Source organism: Myxocyprinus asiaticus, chromosome 17, assembly GCF_019703515.2.
Source record: "Myxocyprinus asiaticus isolate MX2 ecotype Aquarium Trade chromosome 17, UBuf_Myxa_2, whole genome shotgun sequence".
NCBI lineage: Eukaryota > Metazoa > Chordata > Actinopteri > Cypriniformes > Catostomidae > Myxocyprinus > Myxocyprinus asiaticus.
In genome coordinates this window covers 48015361-48038894 of record NC_059360.1, presented here as the reverse complement: position 1 = coordinate 48038894, position 23534 = coordinate 48015361, and the positions used below count along the sequence as shown (strand labels likewise).

Sequence of the window (23534 nt, the reverse complement as noted above, 5' to 3'; positions counted from 1 at the left end):
GTGCAATAAATCCTAACATGGAAATCTCTTCCATGTCAATCAGAGTTTTTGCTTTAACCACGAAATTAATAAAATTCTGTTTACAGTAACAGAGTCATTGTCATGCACCATTGGTCGAAAAGCATGATTTACATAGCTGTAAATTAACCTTGGTACTGGGCCGAGAGAGGGCGTTGATCACAAAAAAATCAATGTTATGGTATTACTTAACAACCAGTTGGTTGGTCTGCACAAAATATGTGTTGATAAGCTTAGACTCTTATCTTTACAATGAATATAGCTGATCTGACCAATTCAAAAATGCTGCTTTTAAATTTGCTGACAAATTAGAACTTTTGCATTTTCATAATTCACAGATTTGTGATCGCAACAATCATATTTAGAACTAGTAAAAAGATCAAAAAGATAACGCAGCCATGTGTCATATATCTTTGGAAAGGTCTTGATTAGTAGAATACAACGAGCAAATCTGTTTCCATCAGAGACCAAACTACAGTGAGTATTAACGTGTGGAATAAACATGTATGATAAACAGAGAAAACAGAATTATCGTCACATTTTGGTTTATAACTTCATGAAAAATAAACATGATATAAAAAAAATGGCATAACACAATTTACAGCAGACGGCTCTGAATCAAACAAGCCCATATTCGATGTAATGCGATGAGTAGATCCTGAAATATTACTGGAAGAGTTTCATCATGACAGCTATGGGGGCTATCGCTAATGGCGTTTCTGTGACACACTTGATAAATAAAAGTCCCCTATCTCCAGGGCTGGATTGGTAATCTGGCATACCGGGCATTTTCCCGGTGGGCCGACGCACTTTGGGGCCGATCAGGGGAGGACTGGCCTTCGGGAGAATCGGGCGGGCCGGTGGGCCGGCTGCGAAACGGCCGAATGGGCCGCAATAAGCTGAAATGAGCCGCCGCGTTATGCAGAATGGGCCACAAAACGGCGCTGCGATATGCCGAAGTGGGCAGCGATATGCAGAAAAGGACAGCGACTTTTGGGCCAGTTTCGGTGTAAAATCCCAGGCTGATTTCTCTTCCCAGTCCACCCCTGCCTATCTCCACCTTGGTTCCAAATGCTATATCTTTGGATTGCTTTGCACTAAAAATGTATATCATGCAATTGACCCTTTTTGCTAAGCTCTTACTTCTGGGTATGCCTGGGTAAATCCTTAAAAATGCCTTCAGGGTGTCAGGGGTTAAACAAGAAATATGTTACGATTGGCTGTGGTTTTGATGCTTCATAGAGCATTTTACATTTCAAAGTGGACATACATGTTTTTGTAACTGCAAACTTGTTGCACTTGGTTAGGACATGAAGAAAATTAGATCTTAAAGACTTGGAGTTACTAAGAAAATGTGAGTCACAGCAGGTGTGTGGAAAGCATTTGAGTGGCTCTACTTCTGTATGATGGAGTTGGCAAGCATCTTAATCCATCTTTGCAATCAGTTTGTTTTAATAAGCATTAACACTGATTCTTATCATAGAAAGCCAAAAAGAAGACATCAAACATGAGTTGACTGCCTCTCCAGATGACCTTCAAGATGGGCAGATCAAGTCCGGTTACTGTTACCGCAAGGAACCAAGCTACTTTGAGATCCCCACCAAGGAGATCCAGTCCAAGCCCAAAAGTGCACCACTGGATGTCCAGGAGATCCCAACAAAAGACACGGACAACAAACCTCCAGCCACACCCCCAGTGGTGCAGGGCCACGCCTCCTTTACAATTGAGTTTGATGACCAAACACCTGGAAAGATGAAGATCAAGGACCATGTCACAAAGTTCTCCATCCGTCAACACCGGACTCCCAGCAAAGAGTCTACAGCCACACTTCCAGAGGTGATGTCCGTGGAAAACAAAGTTGCTGATTGGTTGGTCCAGAGTGATGCCAGTATGCTGAGGTGTCTAGATGGTCAGTCTGTGGCAGAGGAACACTTTAACAAGACCTTGAAAGGTAAAAGACCAAAACTAATCATTTGTATAGTTAGAAAAGTTCCATCTTGGGTTAATTGTTGAACTGTGTTATTTCTAGATGGACACCTTCATGAAGATGGTGATTTGGAGGATCCAGAAGAAATGCAAGACCTTCAGTCAACGTCCCTTTTAGGGTCACAAAAGATTGTAACTACACAACCTGTCACCCCTCCAGAGGAAGATGATTACTGTACTAACTATACACCAGAGTCCAAAAACCAAGGCAAACAAGACCCACAGCAAGCTTTTGTCATTGACTTTTTTGATGACAGTCAACGGAAAAAGCGTTCACAGTCTTTCACCAATAATGTGTCTTCTCCTGACCTTCAGTATGCTCTCAGAAACAAGTTAGACAAACGGAAAGGTACAACCACATCCTCCGGTCATAATCCACCCACCCAACAGTTCACCATTCCCCTCAAAGGTTCTGATAGACCTCAGAAGGCTGGATCCCTCCAGCGGGAGAAGAGTGAAATCCGCATGAGTACCTCTGAATTTTCATCCCGCTCTGTGTCAAAACCTTTCAGCAGCGTCGGTCGAAGGTCTAAACTGACACAGGAGTTTGCAGCAGAGTTGCTTAGAGTGTCCAACACTAGTTCTACCTCCACGTTGGATGCAAACTATAGTAGGTCTAACTCTACATGGGTGAAGACCCCATCAACTACATCTGCTTTGTCAACACCAACAACAAACGCTGGTTCTGCTGTGACACATCAGAGTCTTCCTACCTCATCTCATTCTCATACCATGAATCAGACATTTTCCACCTCACTTTCCCAACAGTCAAGGTCTCAAAACCCTTCTTCTGTGCCCATGGAAGACAATGACAAGGAAGTCAATACCCTTGGACCCAAGCAAGAAGAAGACAGTTTAAGTGATGCAGGTACCTATACCATTGAGACAGACGGACCAGACAAAGAGGTGGTGGAAGCACGGAACATGATCGACCAGGTATGGTCTCGTCATATAAGATTGACTTGACATTCGAGCAGCAAAGAGACAGTAAAAAACATTGTTTTATTAGAAACAATAGGCTTCAAATAAATTATTTTTATAGTAACAATGTTAGGCCAAATTGACAAGGCACTGGTCAGTTTTCAGTTCTTTTTTTAGGGTTATTTTAGTAACTTCCCTAATATTTTATCAATTTTAACACTTTGATCCAGTCAAGAGTCAAGCATCATAAAAAGAGTTCCAGTTGGCTGACTACAAACGCAAAAGCCCTACGTATTTATGCATGCTTTATCATTAACAGGTGTTTGGTGTTGGCGACAGCAGCCAAACCTCAGCTGCAACAACATTTAAGTCTATAGTTGATCACAGTAAGGGCCATGATAGCCTTCTACTCAGTGAGAATAGCTCTGGCCCAAAATTGGGCCAATACCCAACAGACCATAGTGACACAGCCAAGAGTCCTGGACAGGTAACCTCTTGTCTTAAAATAGATGGCATGCTCACTCAGAGTCATTCGGAATCAGTCAATCTATCTGTCAATCACGGCAATCAATGTGCAAATAATCAGATTTATTTTCAACTCTTCAAATTTCCACTGTGATTTCATTTTGGTCTTTCTTGGGGGAAACTCTCAAAACTGTCTTTTGGCTCTTTCCTACTTTTGGATGAGTGATGTTTGGATGATTTGGATCATGAAAGTGGCTGCTCCTTTTTTAGGTTGAGATATTTTCATTTGGTATGCTTTTAAAATATGCTTTGTATTTGCTTTTGGTGTAGTAATGTAAATCAATATGTAGTAGTAATCCAGGACAGTTTTACATTGCTATTTAAAAAAAGGAGGTTGCCATGTTCTTAAAACAATAATATATCCCGTTTAGAAAGTTTTTTTTTTTTATAGCAGTTTAGGTGCAGATCTAGGAGGATTATTCCAAATGTCAAATGTTACTTTAAAAGTCAGTAATATAAACATATTTTACAGCTACAGTGAAAATATCTCAACCTCACAAATATTACTTTTAGATATTCATTGAAATGGATTACCACTTAAAAGCCTCTGAATGTATTAAGGCGTTTGGTTTTAGTTGTTGGTTTCCTTCTACAGGTACAGTCGATGATGACATTAACACCTGGAGGCACTAGGTGGGTTTCTCGCTGGGCCAGTTTGGTTGACAGCTATTCAGATTCTGATCCTGCATCAGGACTGTTTGATATCCATTCACAGGTTGAGCTTTCCTCCAGAGGTAATGAATGATGATGGTTTTTTGCCTTTGCTAGCTTTGCTTTAATGTATTTGATAGCACATTGTACTGATTTGTCCTGTTCATCATGCCTTTAAGCTGGTGGAAAAGTCATCCACCAAGTTATGCTTAACCGAGGTGCTGACTGCTCAGAAGGCCAAAGCAGCAGAACAAGACGAGTTTTGCCTCCGGTTCCTTTGAAGGAGAAGATTGAGACGCCACCACCCACAATACTCATCCAGCCTGATGCTTACCTCTCTGGTGTTGAGAGGAGTTCTCAAGTTCAGAAGGAAAAGTGGGATCCCCAGAAGCTTAGTGTCCAAGAAGATCTGGACCCTGACAGCCTGAGTGATGCCAGTAAGTCTGATGATGGCTCTGTTGTGGAGCAGAGTTGGACAACTCCTGGTAGAACCGAGAAGACATGGAACCAGTCTCCTACGACCCTACCTAATCAAGAGAAGGTGTCAACTTCTGGTGAGGTCAAGACTGAAAAAGATGAGGATTCGCCTCCCAAATTCTCAACAGCCACTGTAACGAGACAGTATGCCAAGCTCAACAAGAATAACTTCTCACCACCCGACATTAATCAAAACAAGGAGGCTTCTCATAATATAGACAATTCTATTTCTTTTATTAGACAGGAAAGTTATACAAAAGAAAGTTCCAGCGACAATGTCCAGTTGTCCAGATTGCCCCAAATATCAAGTCTAACCTCTTGTAAGGACAGAGAGACTGTAGGAGCTTTAAAAGCTGTAAACAGTCAAGACACTCAGTCTTACCTCAAAGACACTGAGGATGTTCTTGCAGCTCTGGAGGCCAAACTTCTGAAGCAAGACAATGGTTGCTCCCATCTGGAAGACTCTGAAGAATCAGATGTAGACACTTCCAGTACAGTCAGTGGCAAAAATGCTCCAGATTCTGTGCCCAAGAAGCCTGTGGTCCTCAGAGGACTCTTAAAAGATAAAACAGCTTCCAGTCAGTGTTCAAGAGAATTTAAGACTTCCGATGATCCATGGTCTGAAAAGAGACAATCCAGTGTAAAGGACAGCGATGATAAGGTAGAGCCAAGCAAGCATTTTCAGCTCCGTCGCAACCTTAGTTCTCTGGACTTCTCAGATCTTCAGAGTTCCACTACACGCAATCGGGCTGATGTTGTCTCAGACCAGGAATCAAGATCCCAACCCAACAAGAAATGTACCATTCCCCTTCAGAGGGAAAACTCAAGCAAGTCCAAAAGCACAGTAAGCCAAGCACTGTCTCGTTCCAATAGCCTCTGCTCTCCAAGACCCACAAGGACTTCAATGCTTCGCCGCGCCCGATTGGGTGAAGCTTCTGACAATGAAGGCACAGAAACTGACCGCATGTCTCAAAACTCAGACAGCAACCCCTCTTCCATCAAAGTCACTCAGGAGAGCAAGAAGCCCTCGCGACTGGACATTTTAGCAATGCCCAGGAAAAGGACAGGGTCCTTCACCACACCCAGTGACACGGAGTCCTCCACAAGCCGGACAGGCTTTTCAAACCGCAGTACAGAGTCGGGAAGCTCTGTGCGGAAAGCTTCAGTGCCGGACCCCAAGGCCCTTCTGCACAAGGCTTCAGGGGCCACAAACAGACAACCAATCATCCGCGGACGATCAGGCAGTGCCAAGTATGCCAGCAGCACTGCCAGTGAGTATGGCAATGTTGGAAATTATGCTCAACATGCATTATTTGTTCTTTTGTTTTGAGGTATTTGCAAGTGTTTGCTTAGGTTGCAAACAAGATATTTGCAATGATTATTTTGGCGTTTGAGTGATAGGCTTCCAAAATAAAAGGTACATGGTGATATGATGTTTCTAATATAAAATCCAGTTTTCTCTCATTGCCTCTGAATTACCTACCACTGGCTATTTCTTTACTCATTGACTCAGTGTTGAATGTGCTGTGGTTTGTATTGCACTGGGCTAATGACAATCTTTAACTAACAGCAGACCGTCTAATTAGTCCCCAAATTTACTAATATTTTACATTTTAGCTACAACTAGGTTGTCGCACTAAAAACCTAATGGTTATATTATGATCAAGGTAATTTAATATCATTTTTACTAAGGGAATTAACAATCTTATTGATTACTTGGTGGGAAATTGGAAACCCATTCATGAATGGGAAGTGGTAGTTGGTTTTTCGGTGTCTTCTCATCTCTTTCTCTCTCTTTCTTTTCCTGCTTTTTGTTTCTATCCCATTCTCTGATGACATGGTGTACCAAACACTCCTTGTTCCCAAATCCCTGGGCCAAGGCTCCAGGAGGCGCCAAAAAGGTTCAGACTACGCCTCCACCTCGGAGGATGAGTACGAGTCTAACCATAGTACCCCTAAACACAAACGCTCCCATCATTCAGGGGCCCAGCAGACCTCCAGAATCCACCCACCCGGTCCGATGCGAGCAGGACCCATACTGAGAGATTCAGAGGGTGAAGGACACGAGAGCGACACGTTCCAGAACTGGACGTCTCACAGTGCCGAGATTGCCAGGTGGGAAACACAACAGATCGTTCATGCCTATGTCAACATTTTTATTTTATTAACAGAGCTTAATTTTTAATAGCATATGTTTTTGGGGGGCCTGGGTAGCTCAGTGAGTATTGACACTGACTGTCACCCCTGGAGTCACGAGTTCGAATCCAGGGTGTGCTGAGTGACTCCAGTCAGGTTTCCTAAGCAACCAAATTGACCCGGTTGCTAGGGAGGATAAAGTCACATGGGGTAACCTCCTCGTGGTCACAATTAGTGGTTCTCGCTCTCAGTGAGGTGTGTGGTAAGTTGTGCGTGGACCGCGGAGAGTAGCATGAGCCTCCACATGCAGAGTCTCCGTGGTGTCATGCACAACGAGTCACGTGATAAGATGCGCGGATTGACAGTTTCAGAAGCGGAGGCAACTGAGATTTGTCCTCCGCCACCCGGATTGAGGTGAGTAACCGCGCCACCACGAGGACCTACTAAGTAGTGGGAACTGGGCATTCCAAATTGGGAGAAAAGGGGATACAAAAATTATATATAAAAAAATAAATAAAAAATTGCATATGTTTTTAAGAGCATATGTTTCTGCAAATTGCCTCATTAAAAATATATGTTTTTGTAGACTGAGTCAAGACTTGGCCAAAGATTTGGCTATTCTGGCTCAAGAGATTCATGATGTTGCTGGAGACACTGAATCTCAGAGTGCTTCTGCAGACAGGATGGGACCAGCATTATCTGCCCATGAAGAGGTACTCTTTCCATATACTAAAGGCTAGGGTGTACTTGGGAACACTATGGTCCTAATAAAGTGCCCAATGTGGTCTTCTGCTGTTGCAGCCCATCTGTTTTAGGGTTCGACGTATTGTGCATTCTAAGATGCTATTCTGCTCACTACAATTGTACAGAGAAGTTATGAGTTACCGTAGCCTTTCTGTCGGCTCGAACCTGTCTGGCCATTCTCTGTTGACCTCTCTCATCAACAAGGCGTTTCCGTCCACAGAACTGCCACTCACTGGATGTTTTTTGTTTTTGGCACCATTCTGAGTAAATTCTAGAGACTGTTGTGTGTGAAAATCCCAGAAATACTCAAACCAGCCCGTCTGGCACCAACAATCATGTCACGGTCCAAATCACTGAGATCAAATTTTTCTCCATTCTGATGGTTGATGTAACTGAAGCTCCTGACCCGTACCTGCATGATTTTATGCACTGCACTGCTGCCACACGATTGGCTGATTAGATAATCGCATGAATATGTAGGTGTACAGGTGTTCCTAATAAAGTGTTCAGAGAGTGTATTTTGGCCTTAACTCTCCTGCATCAAAACAACTGATGTTTTGTGGTATTTTGAAATGTTGTGTTTAGTGTCTGGTTTCCTTCACATATAAATGCCTGTTTTTAAATTGGCTTTCATTTGCAGCATCAGAATCCAGAGTCTAGTCTGAATTTCCAGAAAGAGTCTCCAGACTCTGTGATGGTTGAAGAGTCTGAGCAGACTTTTAGAAATGAAGACCTCAAACAACAAGATGAGGTAGAAACACTTCTTTTCCCTCTTCAGATGGTATTTAATGTTGGTATACACAAACATCAGGGGTTGTAATTTTTGTAGTTGAGTCGTATACCCCGTTCTTCTTCTGTCAGGTGACTTTAAACAATGTGATGTTGAATCCAGTGTCACAGCTGTCTCTTGCGATCCGTGAGAATACCGAACAACTTACAGAGAAAATCAAGTAAGACATGTTTGCTTTTCATAAGATGCAACTACATTTACATTTCATTGATTCAGCTAATTACAGTTTCTGCCTTTTTTTCGTGTTTGGCTAACAGTACACATCAATACTGACAGTATTGTCCTAGTGTGTCTAATCAGATAACTTACCATTCTGTTTTCCCATTTGGGTTTCATCATGTTATCCTCTTGCATTACCTTGATGTAATGTACAGGTTTCATTCTCGCATTATATTTCTCCAGGTTTTTGTTCCATAATAAGACGGATGCTTTGAGAGAGATTGAGTCAAGAATCAATGCTGCTGATGATTCGCCACCACTGAAAACATCAAACAAGGTTTTCTTTCTTTTCTTCTGACTAAAAGACCTATAAGTCATTTTCCTTTGAAATGTTAGTTTCCAAAATCAAACAAAATCAGTGTGGACTGATAGTAATGTTAAACCATAATACATTTGTTGAATGAAATAAAAACATTGGTTAATTTAATTTATTTATTTTTTTTAATAATTTTTTTTTCTTTTATAAGAACTACAGTACTTGGGCACAGTTTTGGATACTGAACATGTTCAAGAATATCATTGCATAAAATATTGAAGCATTTTCAAGTACATTTCCTGTATGTTAAAAAAAAGTGTAATTTTAGTGGCACGCACCCCCTAAAGCGGCAGGTGCTTTGGGAGAGGTGATTGCTGCTTTTGGAAAAGGCCATGAAGCATCAGTGTATTACTCCCTACTAATTCAGAGTCTGGGGGATGGAGCCTTGACTTCTCTCAAGAGAAGTATTGGTATTGGAGGATGGCATGTGGACTAAGATTCTTAAAAATGTCGAGTCTGTATCTACAGACGCAAGGGTTCGCCTTATGCAATTTAAGATTTTACATAGATATTATTGGACCCCCTCTAGATTATATAGGCTTGGTCTTAAAGACACACCCACTTGCTGGCGATGCCAGTCAGAAGTTGGAGACACTACCCATGTCTTTTGGGGGTGTGTTAAGATCCAGGAGTTTTGGTTGAGGGTTCAGAGGTATTTATGCGACGTTTTGAACACTCAGGTTTTGCTTGGTCCCAGACTCTGTATTTTGGGTGATGGGGCGGTCATGCATTTAGGGGACAATCATATAAAAAATTGGGTCATGACCAGTCTCATGATCGGCAGGCAAGTAATTTTAAGGGGTTGGAAGTCAAATGGAGCACCCTCTTTTTCGGAGTGGTGTGTGGAAATGGGGAGGGTAGCTGCATTTGAAGAGGCGGTAAGTAGAAGGCTGGGGTTGAGGGACTTATTTGCTAAAAAATGGGGCAAATATTTAGTTTTTTGGGGGGAATCTCGGGGAGGGGATGTGGAGAGTGTAGTTTAATCATGTATGTTTATTATTTTATTTATTTGTGTGTGTATATATATATATATATATATAATATATTTTATTTTATGTAAGTGTATGTATGTGTAATATATGTGTGTGTGTGTGTGTGTGTGTGTCTATATATATATATATATATATTTATTTTATTTTTTTGGATTGTGTGTGTGTTATGTGGGACCACAGGGGTGTTCGTTAAGGGTCAGGGTGGGATTGTATTAGTAGGGTTTAAATGTAAAATGTTGATTCATTATATATGTGTTGAGTTTTTTTTCACTGTCATATGCACATGAATCAATAAAAATGTTAATTACAAAAAAAGTGTAATTTTGCTTGATTTAATACAGTTGTCTTGTCTTTACTCTGTCTGATTTTCTTCAGGAAATTGCATCAATTCTCAGAGAACTGAGGAGAGTCCAGAAACAGTTAGAAGGTTAGTAGATTATGCTCAGGAAAACTTGCACTTTAACTTTCTCTCTCTCTCTCTCTTTCTCTCTATCTCTCTCTCTCTCTGTATGGGTGCAGTGGCAAGAAAAGTATGTGAACCCTTTGGAATTAGCTGGTCTTCTGCATTATTTGGTCATAAAATGTGATCTTATCTTCATCACAGTCACAAGTATAGACAAACACAGTGTGCTTAAGCTAACAACACACAAATCCCTTTAAACTGACCGATCCTCCTTTGGCAGCAATAACCTCAAGCAAGTGTTTCCGGTAGCTGCAGATTAGACCTGCACAATGTTCAGAATGATTTTTGGATCATTCTTCCATACAGAACTGCTTCAGTTCAGACATATTCTTAGGATGTCTGATGTGAACGGCTCTCTTGAAGTCACTCCACAGCATCTCTATTGGGTTAAGGTCTGGGCTCTGACTGGGACACTCCAGAAGGAGGATTTTCTTTTTTTGAAGCTATTCTGTAGTGGATTTACTTCGATGTTTAGGGTCATTGTCCTGCTGCAGCACCCAACTTCTACTGAGCTTCAGCTGTCACACAGCCACCCTGATATTATCCTGTAGGATATCTTGATAAACTTGGGAATTCATTTTTCCTTCGATGAGGGCAAGCAGTTCAGGCCCCGAAGCAGCAAATCAGCCCCAAATCATGAAGCTCCTCCACCGTACTTCACCATTGGGATGATGTTTTCATGTTGGTATGCGGTGCCCTTTTTACACCATACGTAGTGCTGCGTGTTCTTCCCAAACAATTCAACCTTAGTTTCATCAGTCCACAAAACATTTTCCCAGTAGCGTTGTGGAGTGTCAAGGTGGTCTCTGGCAAACTTCAGGCGTGCAGCAATGTTTTTGTTGGAAAGCAGTGGCTTCCTTCGTGGTGTCCTGCCATGGACACCATGCCTGTGTACAGGGTATCTGCGGGTCATTAAAAAGTATTAAAAGTTATTAAATAAATTTGGTGAAAAATAAGGCAATTAAAACGTATAAAAAAGTCTTAAATTACAATACCAGAGGCTTCTTGGGTCGTAAGGTTGAATGAAAACCTTTCACGCCTCGCAGAATAGAGTGGGGGCGCGGTTTTCACGTGTACGTTCAGTGCAAAGTCTTTCTTGCAAGTCAGTCCACTGTCGGTCATCTTTGGAATGCTCTCGGGAGGCTATTTCCAGTCATGCCCGTGCAGCTCCTATCTACTTGAATGGAGAAAGACCAAAATCTCAAAAATGGTTAGTCAAGATTACGATCAAAGCACATATTTCAAATCAGCAATAAAATCTGACAATACTGGTATCGTAAATTGTGATTCTTTACCTCATATTTAGCTAAATTCTCGGGGCCTGGGTAGCTCAGCAAGTAAAGACGCTGACTACCACACCTGGAGTCACGAGTTCGAGGTCTCCTAGCAACCAGTTGGCCCGGTTGCTAGGGTGGGTAGAGTCATGTTGGGTTAACCTCCTCATCGTCGTTGGGGCGCGTGTTGAGTTGTGCGTTGATGCTGCGGAGAATAGCGTGAAGCCTCCAAGCGCTAAGTCTCCACGGTAACGTGCTTAAGTCACGTGATAAGATGTGCGGATTGACAGTCTCAGACGCGGAGGCAAATGAGATTCATCCTCCGCAACCCGGATTGAGACGAGTCACTACGCCACCACGAGGACTTAGAGCACATTGGGAATTGGGCATTCCAAATTGGGGAGAAAATAAAAAAACTAAACATTTTCTGGAGTTGATTGACAGGTGATGTCTATATCTAAAAGGCTCTTTTAAGTGTAAGGCAGGACTTCCTTTCTACATCCGTTGACCGTTGGGCGTTCAGATCTCCTTGGTTGAGCGTTCCAATTTCTCCGCTTCATTTTAATAGAAGTGGCCCATCTCTGTCAAATAACCTCTGGTTCAGTGTACATATGTGCTGGTCCCGTGAGTGCTGCTTCGGGGGCTCAAGATATTCCCCATTCATTTTCTCCGTTGTCATTTTAACAGTAATAGACGATTACATGAGAGAAGACACATTTCAGTAAGTTGTGCCGTATCTTTCAACATACACTCAGAGGTTTGGAACAAAAGACAGACATGTTTGTGATATCTGGAGAATGTATCTGATATGTGGTGGAAGCGCTTTCCACCACTGAGGAACAGAGAATATGACCGACAGCGACTTTGTGACACATTACAATGGAACCACCAGGCGTCGCTCATTCTTAGACTGCAGGGAGCGAGAGGGGACATAGACCTGGAGGAGTGAATTAAAGTAAGAGGGTGCTGTTCCATTGGCTGTTCTGAAGGCCAGAGTCAAAGCCAAGTTATTGTACAAATCTAAAAATGTGATGCAGTATCACAGAAAAGGAGATGACAGTGTTTAACCAGATTTAATATGAGGAACGATGTAAACTGTTAAATAAACACTGTCATTTCCGCCAAAATAAAAGCTCCAAGTGAAGGTGAAGTAAATGCTACAGGAATATATTACTATTATATAAAAACAAATCTAATCCTCAAAACTATAATAATTAAATTTTATATTATAATAAAGAACTTTAAAGGAACCCACAACGATTATTAATAATAAAATAATATTCAAATGGGTTCCAAAAAAGTGAGTGAAATTGTACGGTAATTTTTGCACATACTGTTAATTCACAAAAATGTTTTGGTAAAAATATATGTTGGTAAATATGACTTTTTATTAGGCCAACCGAATTGCTGCATTGGTGCAAATGAATGAACAGCAACTGATTCATTGCAGGTTGAAGTTATGTTACGTCTCAAAAGAGTGCAACAGTGGTAAAACTAAAGATATTTGCCAGCTTTTTCAAATAATGTCCCCCTATGTAGCAAAACTATAGCTTGGATAAAGCTTAAAGTTTCACGTGTGGCATGACAGCATATATAATTTGATTTGGTCTAGTTCATGGAGAAGCTTGTTAGTGGTGTCAGTAATGCAGGGCCATTTGTGCTCATGTTTGATGAGAGCCTCAATAAGTGCACGAAAAACACAAACAAATGGATGTTTTTGTTAGATTTTTGGAGTGACGTCCAGTCAAGGAACCTTGTGTCTAGTAATGAACATAAACATAATGCCTTTTGAGTCATCTTGGCTGGATGGCCACTTCTAGTGAGAGTACCCATAGTACTAAATCATCTCCATTTAAAGACAATTTGTCTAACTGTGGACAGATGAATATCTAAGCTCTTCCAGATACACTATATTGCTAAAAGTATTCGCTCACCCATCCAAATAATTGAATTCAGGTGTTCCAATCACTTCCATTGCCACAGGTGTATAAAATGAAGCACCTATGCATTCAGACTGCTTCTACAAACATTTGTGAAAGAATGGGCCGCTCTCAGGAGCTCAGTGAATTCCAGCATGGTACTGTGTTAGGATGCCACCTGTGCAACAAGTCCAGTCATGAAATTTCCTCGCTACTAAATATTCCACAGTCAGCTGTCAGTGGAATTATAACAAAGTGGAAGCGATTGGGAATGACAGCAACTCAGCCACGAAGTGGTAGGCCACGTAAAATGACAGAGCGGGGTCAGCGGATGCTGAGGCTCATAGTGCGCAGAGGTCGCCAACTTTCTGCAGAGTCAATCGCTACAGACCTCCAAAGTTCATGTGGCCTTCAGATTAGCTCAAGAACAGTGCGTAGAGAGCTTCATGGAATGGGTTTCCAAGGCCGAGCAGCTGCATCCAAGCCATACATCACCAAGTGCAATGCAAAGCGTCGGATGCAGTGATGTAAAGCACGCCGCCACTGGACTCTAGAGCAGTGGAGACGCGTTCTCTGGAGTGACGAATCACGCTTCTCCATCTGGCAATCTGATGGGCGAGTCTGGGTTTGACGGTTGCCAGGAGAACGGTACTTGTCTGACTGCATTGTGCCAACTGTGAAGTTTGGTGGAGGGGGGATTATGGTGTGGGGTTGTTTTTCAGGAGCTGGGCTTGGCCCCTTAGTTCCAGTGAAAGGAACTCTGAATGCTTCAGCATACCAAGAGATTTTGGACAATTCCATGCTCCCAACTTTGTGGGAACAGTTTGGGGATGGCCCCTTCCTGTTCCAACATGACTGCGCACCAGTGCACAAAGCAAGGTCCATAAAGACATGGATGAGCGAGTTTGGTGTGGAAGAACTTGACTGGCCTGCACAGAGTCCTGACCTCAACCCGATAGAGCACATTTGGGATGAATTAGAGCGAAGACTGCGAGCCAGGCCTTCTCGTCCAACATCAGTGTCTGACCTCACAAATGTGCTTCTGGAAGAATGGTCAAAAATTCCCATAAACACACTCCTAAACCTTGTGGAAAGCCTTCCCAGAAGAGTTGAAGCTGTTATAACTGCAAAGGGTGGGCCGACGTCATATTAAACCCTATGGATTAAGAATGGGATGTCACTTAAGTTCATATGCGTCTAAAGGCAGATGAGCGAATACTTCTGGCAATATACCGTAACTTTGTAACCCTTTCCAGCTTCATGCAAAGCAACAATTCTTGATTGTAGGTCTCTTCTGAGATCTCTTTTTGGCGAGGCATGGTCCACGTCAGCAGATGCTTCTTGAGAATGGCAAACTCAAAATGTTTGAGTGCTTTTTATAAGTCAAAGTAGCTCTAACCCACACCTCCAATCTCGTTTCATTAATTGGATGCCAGGTTTGCCAACACCTGACTCTAATTAGCTTTTGCTGACATCATTAGCCTAGGGGGTTCACTTACTTTTTACAAACTACACTTAATGTTTGAATGATGTATTCAGTTTGTACAAGAACAACACAATAATTTGTGTGTTATTTGTTAAAATGGATTGTGTCTGTTTATTATTGTAACTTAAGATCAAACCAGATTTTAAGACAAATTCATACATAAATGCAGGTCATTCCAAAGGGTTCACATACTTATTCTTGTCTATCAGGCAATTATAGTGTGCAGACTTATTTTGTGTTAAGTATGAACAACGGCTTTTGATTTTTAGTCTTTAATCATGTGTTTTTTTGCTTTATGTCCTTAAGTGCCCACATTAAATTTGCTCTACTGTAAATGCATTGTACAGTATTATATAGTATTATAATCTTATAGTATATACTACCAGTATATTATCTATTCTACAGATGTAAAGTATAGTTTACATTTGATCATACTATAAATGTATACATACTATACCTGAAACATGCTGCGGACATTCAAATGAATGACAGTAAACCATATTCTTCCTATCAGTCATCAACACGATCATAGATCCTCAAGGAAATCCAGATCTCAGTAAGACTTTCTCCACAAGAGGTTTATCATCGGCTGGGGTTCGGAGTTCAAGACCTGCATCCCGGGATTGGAGGTCTTCCCCGCGAGGCGGTGGACCCACACCGAGCGCCCGACGGATGTTTAGAAGTTCAGATAGAGAAGGGTCTGTGGTGTGATGGCTGAGGGGTTTGCCAAATTGTACAAAACATCATCACTAGACACTTTGATACTGATTAAAGCTTTAGACACATAAGTCTAAATCTACCTTGGCTCTTAGGTGGAATGAACATATCTTGACCCATCACTAGCTTCCTCGTTATCTTTGGGAGAATATGATGTCAGGCCTGTTTGCACATTTGTATCTTCCTTTATCATAAAGACATGAATGGCAGTTTCAACAACGAATGGCATTCACTATGTAAAACTATGATTTTTGACGTTAAAATGTAAAGTGTAAATACACTGGTGTTAATTTACTTTGTTACTTTTTGATTGTTGTTATAGATAGATAGGTAAAGTAATATACGAGATTATTTAAATCACTTTTTGTTGAACAGGGTATTTGTACATGTTAAAGTTCATTAAAGAAATTATTAAAAGATATAAACTTTTGTTTGTCTTTATTTGTTGAAAAAAAAAAATATGTAGAATTCCATGTTGAGAAGCATGCAGATTAATTTATGTCAGTGGTATACTATATTTTCTCGATTTTGGTCTGATATTATAAGAAACTCTGTTCAAGTGGATCTTGAAAATTAGCAGATTTTGGGCTCTATTTTTGCGAGTGCGCAAAGCGTGCAACGTCTTAACCAATATTCGTGAGAGGGCTAATTCTAAGTGCAATTTTCGTGCCAGCGCAAAGTGCAAGTGGGCGTGGGTGGGAGTGTTTGTGCTATTGTGGGTGTATTGTATGTTATTTAAGTTGCGCAATGCACTATTTTCCTGAGTAATAGGTCATTGCGCTAAGACGTTTCAAAAGCAGGACTTATCTCCGCGCAAAGTCTAAATTCCACCAGCAGGTGGTAATAAAGTTCATGCCCAAACTCTGAAAATTAAGTGAAACGTCAAATTATGTCCATGACGAAATAAATATTTGAAACAAATATTTATGAGATTTGTGTTAAACTATTTTTAGGTCATTGTTTATTTTTCTGTTATTATATTTCATATTTACAATTGTATTCATGATCGAATTTGTATTGGTATTTTTCCACTTGTTGTCATAGAGTGATTTTTAAGTCACTGCAAAAGGGGCCGGTGGAGAGAGTAAAAAGTTTTTTGGACCACTTTGTTATTTTTATTACGTTTTCAGATACCATACATGAACAAAATCAAGGAATTTTTACCCCAATTGGATAAAAAATAGTGAGGGGAAAAAAAAAAGTCGTCGGGGTCAAAATGACCCGAAACACAACATAAGGGTTAAAAGGTCATTGTGATCTCTCTGACCCTAAACTGAATATTAGGATAACAGTAAAGGCGTTAAATCAAACTTCACCAGTTTTTGTACGTTTAACCCAAATCAAAATGCTCATGTAAGCATTTGTTTTATAGAAGGTCTGGTCATAGTTGTGTTTATGGTGAAATGAAACTGAAATTATAAATCAGAGCAATCAGGAGTTTCTGTCCCAGTGATGTCTTCAAATCGTCTGAAGCCTTCATGACAAATGCACTGAGGTATGTAAAATGACGAGACACCAAATAAGTTAACGGAGCATAATTTTATATCATAACATGCCTGTGCACAGAGATCTGACTGATGTTATTTACTCTTTCTATAGAGTTAAATAACTGTACGTAGAAGATCTGTTGATGTTAAAGTGTTGTTTAACTGGTTGATAACATTGTTTATGTTTAGGTCTTCCATCTTTTAAATTTGTTGATGTTCAAACTTTGTAAACATGTAATTCAGGTTCTGTTCACTCTACCTCACTTTGAAAAGTCTTATTTTATTCCAACAGATGGCAGAAAGCACTAGAAAAAAGAATTTGTTCTCTATCACATTCCATCACAATATACAGATCTGAAATGTAGGTGGCGCTCTAACGCATTTTAGCCCTCACAGATGTGCTCGTCCATAGACATTCAGTCTAATTTTCAGTTCAAGCACCACCCTCATTGTTTCATCGAATATCTCGGCCTCTGAGTGGACTACAAGCTCAATTTAGGTGTCTTTAGAAAGCTGAGATCCTAATATTTTATCATCAACAGTAAATAACATATATAATCCGAATATTTGTTTTGCATGCTTTTCCTTCTGGATAGCATATTTTGTTCTGGACATCTAAGATATAACATTGGGTTATTTAGCCAGACAAGCTCACAGACAAGTAAACAATGGCTCATTTTTTTTTAGAAAACTTCCTAAGGGAAAAGCAGATATTAAGTTTTTGGCTATTTGGGGCTTACAGCAGCACTTATTGGTGCATAAAGAGCCGTTTGTATTTGATGATTTACAGGAATCATGTTTCACTTTGTGATTCTTTTGAAAATCTTTCGAACTGTGGTATAAGGGCAACAAAATTAACTCTACAGTCACATTCCAGAGAATGAGACCTTTCATTTGATATATAACTTGTGCATTATATGTTTAATATAAATATTTATACCCCATTACCTCTAGGGGGCGCTAATTTGCGCTGCAAATGATTTGAGGCCTTATTTTGTTATTTTATGTAACATAAATGCAGAAGTGATGTTATCTATGAAAAGTTCAGATCCTAAGCTTTCAAATGATACCTCATATGCCTGACTTATGTATACAGAGACTTTATTTTTTCTCTCCAATTTGGAATGCCCAATTCCCAATGCGCTCTAAGTCCTCGTGGTGGCATAGTGACTCGTCTCAATCTGGTTGGCGGAGGACGAATCTCAGTTGCCTCCGCGTCTGAGACCGTCAATCTGCGCATCTTATCACGTGCGTTGATACGTAGCGTGTGTGGAGGCTTCACGCTATTCTCCACGGCATCCACGCACAACTCACCACGTGCCCCACCGAGAGCGAGAACCACATTATAGCGACCATGAGGAGGTTACCCCATGTGATTCTACTCTCCCTAGCAACCGGGCCAATTTGGTTGCTTAGGAGACCTGGCTGGAGTCACTCAGCACGCCCTGGATTCGAACTCGCGACTCCAGGTGTGACAGTCAGTGTCTTTATTCGCTGAGATACCCATGCCCTTGTATACAGAGACTTTAACGTTTTAAGTGTAGACTGTTTTCACAATAAAACGATATTCTTTATTGAACTCAAATAATGTTGAAAATCCTTAATTTTAGGAATGTTGTACATATTGAATATTCAACTCATCCGCAGACAGATTTGTGAGTTCGTAGTTCTGTTTAATTAACCTTTTGCAATTGTTCCTTAGATCTATTGCATTGGAAAATATTGATGTTTTTGAACTTAAAATCAAATAATTTCTTGAGTTTTTGTGTCACAGGGCAGAGAGATATTAGAACGGTTTAAAGCGTTACCATCTCGAAATATATCAGTGCGAGTGGTGACCAGCATCACTTCTTTGGCTCCCAAATCAACTGACCTAAAAACCCTAAAGGAAAACGGTCAGGAATTACACATCATTGATTGATTAATTGATTGACATTTATAGCTCAAATTCCTAAAATATAATTTTGACTTGTAATGAATTTATTTGACATTTTTGGCTTTACATATTTGTACTCCTCTAACCCAGAGGAGATAAAGTTTTGCGTTCTCTTACAAAACATTTTCTTGCAATTATTTAGAAAATTTATGAATATTTATGAAAATGAACCATGTTTTTACTACAGTAACTATAGTTCATCTATGGTATTTGTAGTAAAATATAACCACAAAATTTACTAGGATTTTACTACAATAAGCACATTTTTAACTATTATATTTGTAGTAAAACTATAGTAACAATACAGGGAAACTAAAATGATGTTGATAAAAATAATAATGATTCTGCAAAAAAATTACAAGTACTATTCCATCCAACTGAACTGAGTAATCTTTATCAAAATAAAGAAAAAAAAAAGTATGTTTTATTATTTTAATGTTGTTAAATATTACCCAATTTAATTTTATGAAATGTTTGCTATGAAATTAAAATGTGTAAATCTTAAAAATAGGCTTTTTTTTTTTTTTTTTTTTTTTTTTATATATATAAAAGTACTTAAAAAAAAAAAAAAATGTGCCTTTACAAAAATTAACCATGGTTTTGCTATAGTAAAACTGCAGTAACCATGTTTATTATATATACTCACAGGTGCATCTCAATAAATTAGAATGTCGTGGAAAAGTTCATTTATTTCAGTAATTCAACTCAAATTGTGAAACTCGTGTATTAAATAAATTCAATGCACACAGACTGAAGTAGTTTAAGTCTTTGGTTCTTTTAATTGTGATGATTTTGGCTCACATTTAACAAAAACCCACCAATTCACTATCTCAACAAATTAGAATATGGTGACATGCCAATCAGCTAATCAACTCAAAACACCTGCAAAGGTTTCCTGAGCCTTCAAAATGGTCTCTCAGTTTGGTTCACTAGGCTACACAATCATGGGGAAGACTGCTGATCTGACAGTTGTCCAGAAGACAATCATTGACACCCTTCACAAGGAGGATAAGCCACAAACATTCATTGCCAAAGAAGCTGGCTGTTCACAGAGTGCTGTATCCAAGCATGTTAACAGAAATTTGAATGGAAGGAAAAAGTGTGGAAGAAAAAGATGCACAACCAACAGAGAGAACCGCAGCCTTATGATTGTCAAGCAAAATCGATTCAAGAATTTGGGTGAACTTCACAAGGAATGGACTGAGGCTGGGGTCAAGGCATCAAGAGCCACCACACACAGACGTGTCAAGGAATTTGGCTACAGTTGTCGTATTCCTGTTGTTAAGCCACTCCTGAACCACAGACAACGTCAGAGGCGTCTTACCTGGGCTAAGGAGAAGAAGAACTGGACTGTTGCCCAGTGGTCCAAAGTCCTCTTTTCAGATGAGAGTAAGTTTTGTATTTCATTTGGAAACCAAGGTCCTAGAGTCTGGAGGAAGGGTGGAGAAGCTCATAGCCCAAGTTGCTTGAAGTCCAGTGTTAAGTTTCCACAGTCTGTGATGATTTGAGGTGCAATGTCATCTGCTGGTGTTGGTCCATTGTGTTTTTTGAAAACCAAAGTCACTGCACCCATTTACCGAGAAATTTTGGAGCACTTCATGCTTCCTTCTGCTGACCAGCTTTTTAAAGATGCTGATTTCATTTTCCAGCAGGATTTGGCACCTGCCCACACTGCCAAAAGCACCAAAAGTTGGTTAAATGACCATGGTGTTGGTGTGCTTGACTGGCCAGCAAACTCACCAGACCTGAACCCCATAGAGAATCTATGGGGTATTGTCAAGAGGAAAATGAGAAACAAGAGACCAAAAAATGCAGATGAGCTGAAGGCCACTGTCAAAGAAACCTGGGCTTCCATACCACCTCAGCAGTGCCACAAACTGATCACCTCCATGCCACGCCAAATTGAGGCAGTAATTAAAGCAAAAGGAGCCCCTACCAAGTATTGAGTACATATACAGTAAATGAACATACTTTCCAGAAGGCCAACAATTCACTAAAAATGTTTTTTTTTATTGGTCTTATGATGTATTCTAATTTTTTGAGATAGTGAATTGGTGGGTTTTTGTTAAATGTGAGCCAAAATCATCACAATTAAAAGAACCAAAGACTTAAACTACTTCAATCTGTGTGCACTGAATTTATTTAATACACGAGTTTCACAATTTGAGTTGAAATACTGAAATAAATGAACTTTTCCACGACATTCTAATTTATTGAGATGCACCTGTGTGTGTATATATGTATACACAGCTCTGGAAAAAATTAAGAGACCACTGCAAAATGATCAGTTTCTCTAGATTCACTATTTTTGTTCAACTGTAGAAACACAATGTAACTACTGTATTAAGCTCCTAAACTGAACTCTTCAGACATGTTTAGTAAGTTCTGTTCTCTGTTTTGTGCAGCTGTGTTGTGTTCTGTTGTCACTTTCGCTGTTTTTAGATAAACAAAACAAGTTTTCTCTTGAACGCCCCAATGACGCGAGGGGACTGTGTGAACTGTTGCTCTCGTGTCCTATCATGGACACACACAGGAGATCAACGGTCAGTGAACATTTTCACTAAATAACACATTAGATTTCAGTTTGTTTCTCATCAAATCTTATCGTATGCTTTCATAACAATCATGAGTCTCGTGGAATAATTTATTAGACTTCTGAATTATACTTTTGTGTTCTTTTGAAGCTTGAAGAGGTGGTCACCATAAACTGCCATTGTATGACATCACGGAGCACAACATTCATTCACAATTTCTCCCTTTGTGTTCAGAAAAAGAAAAAAAGTCATATAGAGTTATAACACAGGGGTGAGTAAACAATGACTGAATTTACATTTATAGGTGAACTAATCCTTCAACAACATTAAAATGCATTTCATATAATTTCATGAGTGTAGACACATCAGTGTTGTTTATTTGGTGACACAGATACTGGCCGGTCATTGAAAATGCTCTGAAGTAGTCGGCCTTTGAGAGAAACGTGTCCGTGTGTTTACTGGTCAGTTGTGGGCGAGACACAGACCCATCTGTTTGGCCATTCCTCGAGTCACTAGATGCTTTTCACTCCCCGACAGACAACATCAACACTGAAGTGGTGAGTCAGCAGCATTTAAATGCACTTCTTATTTCTAGAAATGAGTTTTCTGATGTATATGTTGTTTTGTTCATTGCACAGAAAGTCTACATCATTCCAATGGGAAACCAGTCACACATTCCCTATGTCAGAGTCAAGCACAATCAATATATGGTGACTGATAAAAATATAGGTGAGTTATGGACTGAAAAGGATATATATGTACATTTCACTGGTGAACTGAAAGTAAACTATTAAAATATTGGACTGTTTGTGTCCTCAGGGATGTCTAATTGGTCCGCTGACTACTTCAACATGACTGCTGGAGTGGGATTAATGGTTTCCCAGGATGTTTTGCCTTCCGTGTTGCCAGATAACACATTCCACAGGCAGTTAAGTGCCGTGTTTGACAGACTGGAATTCACAATATGCAATTCTGCTTGATAAGCTCTATCTTCCCCAAACAAAACGGTTAACATTTCAGATGGAAAATTCTTGAATAAAACTAGTGCCAAATACACTTCCCAACACAAGTTTGGAAACACTATGATATTTGTATGTTTGTGAAAGAAAATTGTTTTATTTACCAAGGATGCATTTAAATTGATCAGAATTTACATTAAAATGACTATTTAAATAAATGCTGCATTTATAGATCTTGAGAACCAAATTAGCACATTGGAATAATTTCTTTAGGATTACATTATTTTCTTAGAAGGCTGAAGTAATAACTGGGGGGGAAAAAAAAAAAGGGGCTTTGACATCACAGGTAAAAATAAATACAGATATTATTTCAAGTAGTAATAATTTACAGCTTTACTAATGTTTAATCCTCCTGTGGTGTTGAAAAAAAAAAATGGCACCTCCCTTTTGTATTTGCGGTCATTTTTGACCGGAACGGTCAGATGTGTAACCCATTTTGTAATGATGATAATGATACCATTTCTTCCCTGAAGTAAGAACAATAAAATTATGCATTTCTCTTGGGATTTTATGCTATTTTGATCTTATTTACATGTACTTTTCTAAATTGTACCATTAATTTGCATAGACAAGCAAATTTGAAAAAAACCCAAAAATATTAAATTCAGAACTTACACTTCTATAAGTTGAAACATGAAGAAAATATGAGAATGTAACAAATTGGAGACAGATTGCTGCCATCTGGTGAATAAAATATAAATAACATGACTTGAACACCATATCATGCCAGTAACGGCCAGTAGATGACTGTAGACACATACTGTGTAGTCTGATGACTTTTATATTTTATCACAAGATATGCATTTGGATATATATTTAGACATTATCAAACTATTATTTAAGTTTAGCATTTTAAATTGATTTGAAGTGTCAGTTTTTGCATGTCATTATGCTTACAATCAAACCTGACCATGGTGTTACAAA

At 39.7% G+C, this 23534-nt stretch overlaps 1 protein-coding gene and 1 long non-coding RNA gene across 4 annotated transcripts in view; both read left to right on the top strand.

Moving 5' to 3' along the window:
* Window positions 1-16047, top strand: part of cep170ba (centrosomal protein 170Ba) — a 40551-nt gene extending 24504 nt beyond the window's left edge. The window contains exons 8-19 of one of the 3 annotated variants that reach the window (XM_051722797.1): window positions 1502-1969; window positions 2048-2940; window positions 3245-3412; window positions 4046-4184; window positions 4281-5849; window positions 6561-6693; window positions 7301-7427; window positions 8099-8209; window positions 8320-8408; window positions 8651-8744; window positions 10151-10202; window positions 15432-16047. In XM_051722797.1, coding sequence (XP_051578757.1) covers window positions 1502-1969; window positions 2048-2940; window positions 3245-3412; window positions 4046-4184; window positions 4281-5849; window positions 6561-6693; window positions 7301-7427; window positions 8099-8209; window positions 8320-8408; window positions 8651-8744; window positions 10151-10202; window positions 15432-15628 — 4040 coding nt within the window. In that variant the 3' untranslated portion in view covers window positions 15629-16047. Of the gene's footprint in view, window positions 1-1501; window positions 1970-2047; window positions 2941-3244; window positions 3413-4045; window positions 4185-4280; window positions 5850-6458; window positions 6694-7300; window positions 7428-8098; window positions 8210-8319; window positions 8409-8650; window positions 8745-10150; window positions 10203-15431 lie in introns of all 3 variants that reach the window. The other 2 variants (XM_051722796.1, XM_051722798.1) reach the window with 2 other exon arrangements.
* Window positions 16048-22003: 5956 nt separating this feature from the next.
* Window positions 22004-23104, top strand: LOC127455261 (uncharacterized). Its single transcript, XR_007899649.1, has 3 exons — window positions 22004-22148; window positions 22230-22320; window positions 22411-23104. It is a non-coding gene; the product is annotated as an uncharacterized LOC127455261 (long non-coding RNA).
* Window positions 23105-23534: the final 430 nt, after the last annotated feature.